The 13240-nt window shown below is 40.3% G+C and overlaps 1 protein-coding gene across 1 annotated transcript in view; it reads right to left on the reverse strand.

Annotated features, from left to right (window-relative positions):
- LOC126175120 (huntingtin) overlaps positions 1–13240 on the reverse strand; it is a 539564-nt gene that overhangs the window by 449455 nt on the left and 76869 nt on the right. The window contains exon 8 of the mRNA XM_049921673.1: positions 852–1133. Within this exon, the coding sequence (XP_049777630.1) occupies positions 852–1133 (282 nt within the window). The remainder of the gene's footprint in view (positions 1–851; positions 1134–13240) is intronic.

The following is a 13240-nucleotide window of genomic DNA, read 5'->3' on the forward strand; positions in this document are numbered from 1 at the left end:
CTTGCTGTTCCAACAGGACAATGCACGTCCGCATGTATCCCGTGCCACCCAACGTGCTCTAGAAGATGTAAGTCAACTACCCTGGCCAGCAAGATCTCCGGATCTGTCCCCCATTGAGCATGTTTGGGACTGGATGAAGCGTCGTCTCACGCGGTCTGCACGTCCAGCACGAACGCTGGTCCAACTGAGGCGCCAGGTGGAAATGGCATGGCAAGCCGTTCCACAGGACTACATCCAGCATCTCTATGATCGTCTCCATGGGAGAATAGCAGCCTGCATTGCTGCGAAAGGTGGATATACACGGTACTAGTGCCGACATTGTGCATGCTCTGTAGCCTGTGTCTATGTGCCTGTGGTTCTGTCAGTGTGATCATGTGATGTATCTGACCCCAGGAATGTGTCAATAAAGTTTCCCCTTCCTGGGACAATGAATTCACGGTGTTCTTATTTCAATTTCCAGGAGTGTAGTTAACAGCATCTCCATCAACAGTAAAGTCAAATTTAATAAAATTATTAATATTGGATAGTTAGAGAAAGCTGAATAGCAATGAGAATAGTCATGTTGGCCCCATATGACTTCTCCCCTTCTTAAGTTGTAAAAATGGCTACTAGAAATCAAAAATTATTTCACTGTTAAAGTAATCAGTACAAAGAGAATTATACTATTTTAATTAAAAACAATTATTATTGTGATAGTCAGAAGGATCACAGAAAACACTAATCCAACAGTACTGTGTTCAAGGTAGACTAAACTACTGAGTAAATTAGGCTGAAAATAAAATCATGAAATATGGCTGTGCAGTTGTGAACATTTTTCTAATTTACATCAGTCTACCAGATAAAGCTCTCACCATTTATTTTACCAATCTTCATGTTTGAATAGCCACGTGTAGTTTCTTCTGTCTGGATGAAGCTGTTGTCTTCAGTTTCTTCTTCTTGGGCATTTGATGTTTCAAATGTTTCATTTCCATGAGAAATGTGCTGTGGTGATAACTTCCCTGCTGCTTCCATAGCTGCTCTAGCTTCCCCAATCCATTTCTCAATGGATGGAAGCTTCAGGTCAGGGACATCTGTCTCATTATCCAAGAGTGACATATCCCCGTGAGTAATTGATGGTGCAACACTCATTTGGCCTTAAAAGGAAATTTTTTGTGGCTGTTAGCGATTCCAACAGAGATCATAAAGCTACCATTTTAGCATCACATTTCATTGTTATTTTAAAAGACATAAATGTTAACACATTATAAAAATTCTTGGAGGTATGTACCACCTATACAACCAATTGATGGCAGTTTGCTGCCATATGCACTTCGCTTCATTTATTTGGGAAGCATCATCAGCGGCCTGTAATACATGTTTCCTTTCTTTACATACAATAAACATATGATGTGGTAGATATAATATGCTGCTATACTACATTCTGTCGTGGCTTTCTCTTGTTTTTTTAGGGTACAATCAAGTTTTTGTAGCATAAAGTTCATAATGAGAACTTATCGTTCAGTGTTACTTACGATCTCTAGTGCTGTTAGGTTAAAATCAATTTTTTGCAGCACAAAGTTCGTAATGCGAACTTATCGTTTGGTGTTACGATTTGTAGCGCTGTTAGAAATCGTAAGGTACACAATATGATAAGTTCTCATTACGAACTCTGTGCAACGAAAAGCTGATAGCTGATTTTAATGTTTTTTTTTAAAAAAAGAAAAAGAAAAAAGGACAGGACAGAATGTAATATAGCAGTATATTATATCTACCACATAATATTTTTATTGTTATGTAAAAAAAGGAAACATTTATTACAAGCCACTGATGATGCTTCCCAAATAAATGAAGCGAAACACGTATGGCAACAAACAAACTGCTTTCAATTGGTTGCATAGATGGTACATACCTCCAAGAATTTAAAGCAACTAAGCAAAAGAGGAAAACAGAAAAAAGACATTACAAACATATTTGTAAATAAATTTCTTTATCAATATTTAATTAGAAGCATATATTTAAAAAGAAAGATGATGAGACTTACCCAACAAAAGCGCTGGCAGGTCGATAGACACACAAATAAACACAAACATACACACAAAACTCTAGCTTTCGCAACCAACGGTTGCCTCGTCCTTCTCCTTCCCTCTTTCCTGACGAGGCAACCGTTGGTTGCGAAAGCTAGAGTTTTGTGTGTATGTTTGTGTTTATTTGTGTGTCTATCGACCTGCCAGCGCTTTTGTTGGGTAAGTCTCATCATCTTTCTTTTTAAATATATTTTTCCCACGTGGAATGTTTCCCTCTATTATATTCATATAATTAGAAGCATATGTTAATGATATGTTAATATGTTAATGATAAGCACAAATGTACATGCATCACAAAACAGCTGAACACTACAAGCTAGGTGAGAAAAATGACGAGACTGACAACACTGCAAACGATCTGGCAACGCTATTTTGTTCTAACTGTATGAACCAATGTGCACATCTGCTCCAGACATTCGATTCTTTTCAACTCCATACAGTCATCACATGATTTTTGAGAGCATTGTCAGTGAAATTGTGTTTCTGTTATGTGTTATGAAAATGCGACAGTGGAATTTAGACCAACGTTATGACATCGACTTTTGTGTTAAGCATGGGGAATTTATGAGTGTGACCTTTGAAAAGTTGAAACAGACCTATGGGAAACATTGCTCACCAAGAAGAATTTTTTTTTTCAATGACTCGAATCAGATAGAACATTGAAGATATACCTCACACAGGGAGATCTTCAACTTCAAAAACTGTTGAGAATGTCAAATGTGTGTGTGCTGCTGAGAGATTAGACTGACATTTAACAATAAGGATGACAAGTGACCTATTAAACTTAAACACTTTCAACGTACATCAAATTTTGACCACATGCAAAAGGGTTGTGCCAAAATTTTGCTGCAAAACCTCACAAGTGAGCAGAAGGACAATCAAAAAAACGTATGTGTTGATCTCCTTGAGGGGACTGCCAATGACCGCAAATGGTTTAGTCATGTGATGACACGTGATGAATCCTGGACTTTTGAGTACAATCCTGAGAAAGTGGCAAAGTGAGGAGTGGCACACTGAGACATCTCCTTAACTGAAAAATGCTCGAATGAGCAAATCATAGATCACAATAATGCCGATTTGCTTTTTGACAGTAAGGGGTATTGTACATAAAACATTTGTTCCTCCCCTTGAAAGGCTCAGCAAAAGGCTGAATCGAGTGAGACCGGACACTGCAGACAACAGATGCTGTGTCATGATGCCACACATCACATAGCCACTTCCCTCATGGAATTTTTTACCTCAAAAGGCGTTCCTGTTGTTCCACAGCCCCCTATTCACCTGATCTTAGTCCTCAATACTCTTTTCTTTTCCAAAAATTGAAAAAAATGTCTTAAAATGATGTCATTTTGGGGCTCTGGAGAACATTCAAAAGAATGTGACTGACATGTTAAACACCCTACCAGTCAAAGCATTTCAGCACTGCTACCAAGGCCAGGAACGATGACTCTGCCAGTGTATAGCTGCCAAAGGAAAATACTGTTGTTCAAAAAAAGTAAAAACTTTAGTAGATAATAAAATCAAGTCTATTACCTTTCTCACAATACCTCTTACATTCAAAATATCACTGAAACGTCCAATGACCACATCAAATGTATTGTGTTTTGTATTGTGTATCGTACCGGGGACCTAGAAACGACAGAGGCCTCATCCCACCACAGCCCTCAGTAACTGCACAACAGGCCACAGCAGTCCACCCACCTCACCGCTGCCCCACACCGAACCCAGGGTTATTGTGTGGTGTGACCCCCAGTAGACCCCGACCCCGACCCCGACCCCGACCCCGACCCCGACCCCGACCCCGACCCCGACCCACCCCCACCCCCATCCCACTGTAGCTATCCTGCATGATCATCGTCTCTGTAGGTCAACTAAAAGACACTTTTGGATGCAGTGAATTTTGCACTGCACACGTCGACCACCCCTGGTGCAAACTACCAGTATCTCCTCTGGGTTTGCTTACCACACTAAGAGTTGCATTCCCTGTGCTTGCTCTGTGTGACCAGTTGTTCTTGTGTTTGCTCGAGGCAAAGGTTACAGACTAGTGGTCCACGTATAATATGAATGGTCTGGCCTCTACATACAGGCGAAAGTGCCACACTGCTTCACACAGCGATCAGATTGCTGCTCTCCATTTGAGCTGGGATACTGTGAGCTTGTGAGAAAAAAAACTTAAAAGGTGCCAATAGCCTTCCACATACTGCTGTGTGTGGCTCCAGTTGCATGTCGGCTGGCACCTATGACTACTGATGATGGTGGCGATGGGCTAAAAGAATTGCTTTTTGAAAGGTCATTTTTACCTCGTTGAAGGCTCAATGCAACTTGGGTGTCCACTGCAGTGCTATCGACCTTTGGTGTCTTTGCCTGCTAGCACTGCCATCAGTGGCGCTCGTACTTTCATCACTCCTGGTAGATGCCAACTGTAGAAGTTTACAAGCCATTCACGGGAAGAACAACTGCTGATAAGTCTCTGTGTGGGCTTGAATCTCTCTAATTTTATCTTCAAATCTTGTAGCAAGACATATGCAAAAACTCACACTCTCGGAACTTTAAAAGTAAACCGTATTGTGATGCAGTACACCTCTCTTGCAGCATCTACCACTTTTTTTCAGATCTTCTCTATTTCCTTCATCAATCCTTATGAAAAATATTTAAGTATTGGTTGAATTAAAAGTTCTGAGTGGACTACTTTTCCTGAGGAATCCTCCAGTGAATCACAGACCAGCATCTGCCTCACATGTGACTAGTTTTATGGAGCTGTTCCATTTTTAATTGATTATAGTCATACTCCCAGATATTTTAAGGATGCAACTGCTTCCCATGATTGTTCTGCAAACCTGTAATCATACAATCATAATTCCTTCTGTCTGTTTAGGTGCAATACGTAACATTTGTTTTTAGTGAGGTAAACTACCACTCCCTGCACCAGGCTTAAATCTTCTGCAGGTCTCCTTGCACTCCACAACAGTATTTGCTCTTCAGTACAGTCTTCTATCATTGCAAATTCTCCATATGCAGCAGCACCGAGTGTGAAAAGCCTCATGGAACTTCCGGCATTATTGACCAGGTCATTTATTTACATTATGAAAAGCAATGGACCTGTAACAGTCCCTTAGTGTATGGCTGAAGTTAGTTTTACATCTGTCGATTTATCTTCATTGAGTATGACATGCTAGAAACTCTTCCATCCATACGGCTGGTCTGATATTCCATATGCTCATATTTTATTCATTCGAATGCAGTGGAGAACTGTACTGAATGCCTTCCGGAACACGTCAATCTGGGTGCTGATATCTACTTCTCTCTGGGTCTCTTGGACGAACAAAGTGAGTTCAGTTTCATACGATCATTTTTCTGGAACCCATGCTGTTTCCTAAAGATGAAATTATCCATTTTTCAGAAACATCATAATACCAGAGCATTAAACATGTACCAAAATTCTCTAACAGACCAATGACAGAGACATAAGCCTATAGTTTTGTATGTCTGTTTGACAACCCTTCCTCAAAATGGAAATGACTTTTTTTCCATCAGAAACTGTTCACTTCTTTAGATGTTAGAAGAGAAGCAATTTCTTTCGCCTAATCTATATGTAACCATATTGGTTTCCTACCATGTCCAGTGATCTATGAAGTCTTGCCATCAGTTAAGATGACAATGTTATCATCACTATTGTTAAAGTGAGGAACTTGACAATAGTCAAACTGTACAAGCCAACAGGATATAACTGGTCTTCCCCAAGACCCAAGTATCATCACTGGAGACTTCATCAGCCACCATATACGCTGGGAATATAAAGAATGTGACAAAAATGGACAGAAATTATGCCAAATGGACAGGAACAGAAAACCCAAATTTATATATGACACAAAAGGCAAGATACCCTTCTTTTCCACTCACTGTAACATGGCTACACACTTGACCAACGCTTTATCACACTTTCCAAATGTGCCCAATGAGGTATGCCACAGACTCCTAACCAGAGATCCTCATAGTCAGCATCATCCAATAATTCTTCAGACAGGGTTATTCACACCCAGCATCCACTCTTATCCAAACCAAACTGGAACTTTAAAAAAACCAACTGGTCTCAATTTTCCAAAGGCTGGAATGAACACACTCAAATGCTTCTCAAGGATTCCAGGTGCTGGAGATCCGGCTACTGTCTTCTACAGTCACTAAACGAGAGCAGGAAAAACAGATGTCAGCCTCCTTGGACAATACTCACTGCAGCAGGAAGCTTGGTCCTTAATCAGAAACCTGTGTATGTCAATACCATCACCTGACAAAAAGTAACATAAATTTCAATGATATGGCAAATTACATGATCTCCATCACCAACTCAACAAAAGATAAATACATCAGAAGGGAAGTTAGACATCTCTTAAAAGTAAATAAATGGTTGGCTCCACAAATATCTGAGTTTACCATCCTATTTCCATTGGAAGAGACCACAGAATCTGTAAAGACCCTAGGAAGGCAGCATGCATTGACAGCATCTACCCTGAGTTTTTGTTGCACTGTGGTCTGCTACTGTCAAAAAGATGAACACCTTCTTTTCAAATATCTTACAGTCAGGTCATCTGCCACCCCTCTACAAGAAAACTAAGATCATTGCTGTACTAAAGCCAAACAAAGATCCATCCAGAGTTGAAAGCTATCACCCCCATTGCCCTCCTTAGTGCCAAGTTCAAGCTCCTGGAGAAGCTCATTCATAACAGAATCTGCACATCCATAAGTAAACACATCCCAATACAGCAAGCTGGGTTTAGATTACGAAGAGGATATGAGGACCAGGTGCTAGCAATAGCAACTTGTATTGAAAATGGCTTTTTGAAGCAGAAGATAAACATGCAGCCTATGATACCATCTGGTGTGACCAAGTTTTGCTCAAATTCATCAGTGTCACTCTGTGTCGGAACCAAACTGGCAACATGCTGAACAACAAATACTTCCAAGTGTTCTCAGAAAACTCTAAAAGTAGAGTTCACAAAATAAATGATAGTATCCCAAAAGGTTCTGTTTTGGCTGCATTACTTTTTAATTTGTGTACATATGACCTTCCAGAAACAAAATCCAGGAAATTTATATCTGGTGATGATACTGCTCTGACCACTCAGGATCAAAGCTTTAGGGAAGCTGAAGCAACACCAGGATCAGAACTGAAGACTCTGGACAAATAATTCAAACATAACTCTCTCCGACCGAATCCTAAAAAGACCGTTGTATCTTATTTCTACTTATGGAATAAACAAGTAAACTGCAAACCTAACATCACATTTATAGATCAGACTCTCCCCTATTTTAACACTCAAAAATACATGTGTGTGACCCTAGACAGGTCTCAGACATACAATATCTATCTCCGGAATATGGCAACTAAAATCAAAACTCTGAACAGTGTAACCCAGAAGTGAACAGGAACCCGCCTGGGGTGCCACTGCAATAGTTCTCAGACTGTGGTGTTGTACACAATCGACAGTGTGCCAGGCAGTCAACATCATGAGTTCAGCTAACTCGTATGACTGCCCTGCCAGTTTTTGGCTAGCTCACACACACTCTGCTGCATGTCTTTCTAGCACCACCACCAAGCCTGCTTATAGAGAAGCTGCACCGATGCCAGCCCAGTCAGACAGCAGAGTACATTCAGTCCATTCAAAGCCTATTAATTAGACTCACCTTTCTGTGTCATTATCTACAACAAACATGCTTGTGTCAGTAACCTGCTGGAATACAACTGGACTTGCTGAACTGCTGTAATATAAACCAGGGTTAAGAACACATTACATGTGCCTCTCATTACGTTGCTCTCTGTCTCAGCACCCACACTTGGGCCGAATCAATACAGATCGTCAGCTTTAGATCGTCAGCTTTAGCTCTTTCATACTCGGTTGCAGAATACTTATGTTCCACTCGCTCACACTAAAATAAATGACACACAGCTAAATCAAGCAATGTACATCATTACGTGGTGTATTCATCCCACAAACGCACTGGCTACAGGTCCTTAGTACACTACACTACCATCCATAAGAAGATCACAGTCATTGCTGAACATGTGAGCAAGAATTTAACTCTTTGGGTCCTGAGCCATTGCGCGCGGGTGTCTACCATAAAGCCTGGCTGATTTTAACGTATTTTAAACTACTACAACTCATGAAAGGTTTCAGTTATAGCAAATAAAATTACTCTTATTGAAAGACCTAGACCAGGGGCGGGCAGGAATGCTGCACGTGTGCGGTGCACTTGCACGCGTGCAGTTAACAGGTGTTCTGCGTGCACACAGGGGCAAGCTGGTCACCCGCTTATCTCCCCTCCCCACCATACCTTCTGTCTGCTCCATCCTCTGCAATGCGTTTTGTTTCCTAGCTTGCTTTATTGAATGCAGGAATAAGGTTGTTAGTAGTAGTAGTGCTTGAAAAATATCGTGGTTTGAAAGAGTACCTATTACCTACGATACGTTTTATTTAATTATCACAGGTGGAGTGAAACAAAATTTCTACATACAAACGCAAGCAGTTACTTAAATTTTCATCACTGATGTTTGCTCTTAACCGACACTTACTAATTCAGCAAATGGTTTTCCAGCTCTCGCTATATTAAGCTCGTACCGCTGGGCTATTATTGTTGTCGTCCTGAAAAATTGAAAACGGTGCTCCATAAAATGTTAAATCAGTTACATGAGAGGCATGACGAAAGGAAGTCGCAGATCTCTCGTGACCACAGCAACTACGACAGATTCATCTAGTATCGTCAGATCGCTCTTCTTAAGCTCAGTCAATTTCCCCATCCGCTCAGAATCCGACAATAAATTGTACTCGTCCTTGTGAAATTTGTTATAATGGCCTTCAATACTAAACTTCCGCTGACCAGAGAGAATACTGCCACATATTAAACATTTTGAATTATCACGTTTTTGCAGAAAGAAAAAATGATTCTCCCATTACTTTTTAAAAGATAGCAAATCTCCACTTCTCCGTTTCCTTGTTTCACTCTGCATTTTCCGGTTCTTGAAATACAACGTTGACTACGTAGTGGTCGCTACGCACCAACGTCCATAGCTTAGCCTGGTACTACACTGCCGCAACCTGCCGGCTGTCGCCACTGCCCCAGTCAACGATTGCACGCGAGCAGCACACGTGCAGCGCTGTGCGCTCATGAGCAGCGTGCAACGTTTGCCCACCCCTGACCTAGACTTTCTTGTTTAAAACCATATATAATACCTTTCTCTTGAATTAATACATACTTTAGACAAGCGTTATTATTATAACATTGTTTTTGAAAAAAGGAAAAATTGGTCAAAGGTATATTCACTGTATTTTCTAGAAGGAATTTTTTTTATTTTACACAAAAATTGTAATTATGATGGATACAGTATGTCTTACCTACAGTAACTTTCTGTAACTATTTTAGGATGCAATTTTGCTCTTTGTGTGGTAAATTTTGAAGCATGGCATTTTGCACAATGCTACTTTACATTTACTACACTGGTAGCTTGTGTCTTTTCGCCACACTTTTCCAGTCAGTTATTTTCCTCTCAGAGAACACACTACACACTGTTTTTGTTTCTGTTTCTTACCTACTTCTGTCTCAATCTTTACCAGGAAATGATTTCCAGTTGATAGTCTTGAGAATCCAAACAGACCAGGTCGGGGTTCAAGATCTTTGCTTTGTGCAAGATCTGCACAGATAACTGTCATGAAGTGAGATGCTGTGAGGTGTTTTCCAGTAACCTTATTATATAATATGCAGGAATTTACAATCACCATTAGTATAACATGAAATGCCAACTTTCTCCACCACTTCACAGTTCGATGTTCAAATGCACCATATGACAATCGCTGATCTGATAAGTCAACACCAAACTTGTTTTTACTGTAGTCCACTACACAGGCTGGCTTTGACTTCTCTCTTCCTCTCTGATCAGTGAAAGTGACCATCTCAGCAGTGTGCCTTGTACTTATCATATGCACATTTCTTTTGTCCTTCCAACACAGTGCTAACATATTTCCTTTACGCCTGAAAATAAGTTCACCTCGCTGAAGGTTCGGATCTTTTATAGCACGAGGCAATCCCTGCTGAGATTTTCTTGTTGTTCCCAAAAGAGCAGTTTTTGCAGCTTCCAGTTCTGAAGCAAGTATTGGACTTGTGTAGAATCTGTCCGTAAACAAAGTATAGTCTCTTCCTGACAGATTTGCAAGCAATGTCTTTACCAGAGTCACTGTGTCAGACCTTTCACCCGCGTAAACAGAGAAATTCCAGATGTAATCTGTGTCAGATTCGGATAACATGTACAGTTTGATACCGTAATTATTCTGTTTTTGTGGCATGTACTGTTTGAAATACACACGACCTCGAAATTTACACATGCCTTCATCTATTGTAATTTTTTGAGATGGTGTATACGCACGCTGGAAATTAGCACACACATTATCTAGGAGAGGCCTCACCTTGTGCAGTGGGTCATAGCCAGTTTCTCCTTTCCTCTTAACTAAGGAATTATCACTAATGTGGAAGTTTCTCAAAATAGAAAGAAATCTGTCATGGCTCAAGATGTTTGGACAAAAATTACACGGCACAACAGGGTTCTTGGACCAGTGCTCTCGTATACGTGGCCTCACACTTACACACATATGGACTACAATTGCCAGAAACTTCCTCATTTCCATAAGTGTAACTCCTTTCCACTTTGATAATGAGCAGGTGGGTGTAAGAGAATTTGTGCTTCATAATTTCCTGATGCATTGTTGAGCATACAGATTAGTTTGTTCCATTATATGTTTCATCATACTACCTGTCAGGAAATATGAGAAAAATTCTAGAGGTGCACTGTTCTGGTCTAAACTGACAACACTGCATATTCCTGGTTGTCCTGAGAATAGATCAATATCTGGTGCACGATCAGTAGTCGTCCAACCTTCCTCAGAATCAGTGCAGCGCGCAGGTCTCGGCTTCCCCATCACCGTCAGTCTCGCTCATTCTTCAGGCACAATATTGACGGGATTACTTGCTGCTGAAGTGCTTGGACACCTGCTCTCCTCTTCTGAATCCATCAGAAGAGCAGTATTTGCAAATAAAATCATAATTACGTACTGAGAGTTTTTTCAGTGAAAATCTGAACAAGAATTATACATGTTTTGTTGTCAGAATTCTTTACCTGAACTGACAGAAACCTCTTCTTGAACGTAGTCCACATCACCATCAGAGTCATCTACAATATCTTCCTCTGACAAATCAACGTCACTTTCTTCTAAATCACGATGTAACTCGCGAGCAATTTCTTTGTCCGTCAAGCCACGCTTCGCCATGTCGACGCTACTGAGACCGCGCAGGAAAAAATCGCCTCACAAAACACGACAAATGAAAAGGGAAGCACACCCTTCCACTGCATGCCCGCACCATCTAGTGACCAATACTCGAACTACAGTCCATGCAGCGCCTCCCAGACAAGCAGGAGCCGTAAGAACACACAAAGGAAGGAAGGGGAAGAACGAGAACCCACGCCCGTAAAATTACAGGCGCCGGACTTTCGTGCAGGCAGTGCATGCCCGTATTTTTACAAGCGTCGGCACCTAAGTGTTAAAAAAAAAAAGAAACATAATTATCAATTCATTCAGAAATTTCATCATCAAAACCACAGTGACAGAGGTCTTGAATACCATCATGACGCACAGCAATCAACCTGTAAAACAGGAACTTCAACACGCAAGAAGACTGGAACAATCAGTGGCAGGAGCAATCTTCCCTGAAGCGTCACCTACTAATCAGCACTCCCAGCTTTTCGTCTACCCCAATGACACTGGTGCATGTTGAATCGGATCAGAACACACCAGGCCAGATGTGGAACACTGTTACGCCAAAGGGGATAGAAGTCTTCCCCTGAATGTGATTGTGATAAAGAGCAGCAAACAGCACATAATGTAACATTTGAATGTTCACTCAGAGCATTCAAAGGCAGAATGGAGAAGACCTTCACAATTCGTCTGCAGAAGCTTCTGACTGGATTTCAAGTCTGGCGTTAGAGCCGTGAATTCATTTCCAACTTGAGATTGTGCGTACCTGTGTAGAAATGTATATATTTGTTCTAAATAGTTGCCTATTATTTCTCCTGTCAACATACAATAAATAAGTAAACAAATATATGAAGTATGATGTGAGCTACTGCAATATCATAGCAGAAGAATGTGCTGTTTTAACAGATGACACTGATTAAAAGATTTAAATACATTTGGTGTGTGTTCACTGATGACTGAAATCACACAAGGATCCAACCTCAGGCCTATAAGAACAAACAGTAACTTGCTTTCCTATCCTGGAGTGTTCATGGCCAGGCAGAAAATGCAAGGAATTCCACTGGCTTGAGGCCACAGCATTAGCACCATTTAATAATTCACAATTACTTTCAATACAAGAAGGACATGAGTGTCAATGCTAATTGAAAAACTCTTTCGCACTTTCAGCTACACTTCACTCATGGTAAGATATGGTCTAAAACATACTGAAGGGTAAGTAACGTAAGATCATATTCCTAAATAATTTTACAATTCAGTGCATGTTTGACAAGTAACATCAGTTCACAATGACCATGACCAATTACGGAAAAGTAAGTAGTTCATTAAGAAACTAAAATGTTAAATTATTTTATGTAACAAAATCAGATTTACTAACTGAAATCTAATCTTCACACTCAACTGAGAAATGTGGAATTAAAGAAACACACTAAATGAAAATCACTCATTTTTTTCACATGGAAACTGAAACATTTAATAATAAATTTTATTAAAAATTTTTCAATGTAATTCTTATTAGAATTATACGAAAAATACTTTTTTTCTATATTTGATTATATATGACAAGTTAAAACACTCAGTCCCTGACTCCTGTCCAGCTTGTCAGTGTGAACATGTCTCCCTGGCCAGGCCAAAGCTTTAGCTTGATGCAAAAGAACATAATAATTCCATTTGATTATCAGTATCCCTGGCAAATGGGAAACATCTATTTACCAGCTGCTGAAACAGCTATGACAAAATGGAAATTCTGGGGTGGAGCATTACATAAAATAAGAGAAAGGCAACCACTCACCTATAGTGGATTGATTCGTGGCCACGGGAGTGTGCATTTGGGAGTGCGTGGTTGTGTGTGTGAAAGCATATGCTAAAAAAAAAGCTAGTGCTCGAAAT

This window comes from Schistocerca cancellata, chromosome 3 (assembly GCF_023864275.1).
Source record: "Schistocerca cancellata isolate TAMUIC-IGC-003103 chromosome 3, iqSchCanc2.1, whole genome shotgun sequence".
In the NCBI taxonomy this organism is placed as follows: Eukaryota; Metazoa; Arthropoda; class Insecta; order Orthoptera; family Acrididae; genus Schistocerca; species Schistocerca cancellata.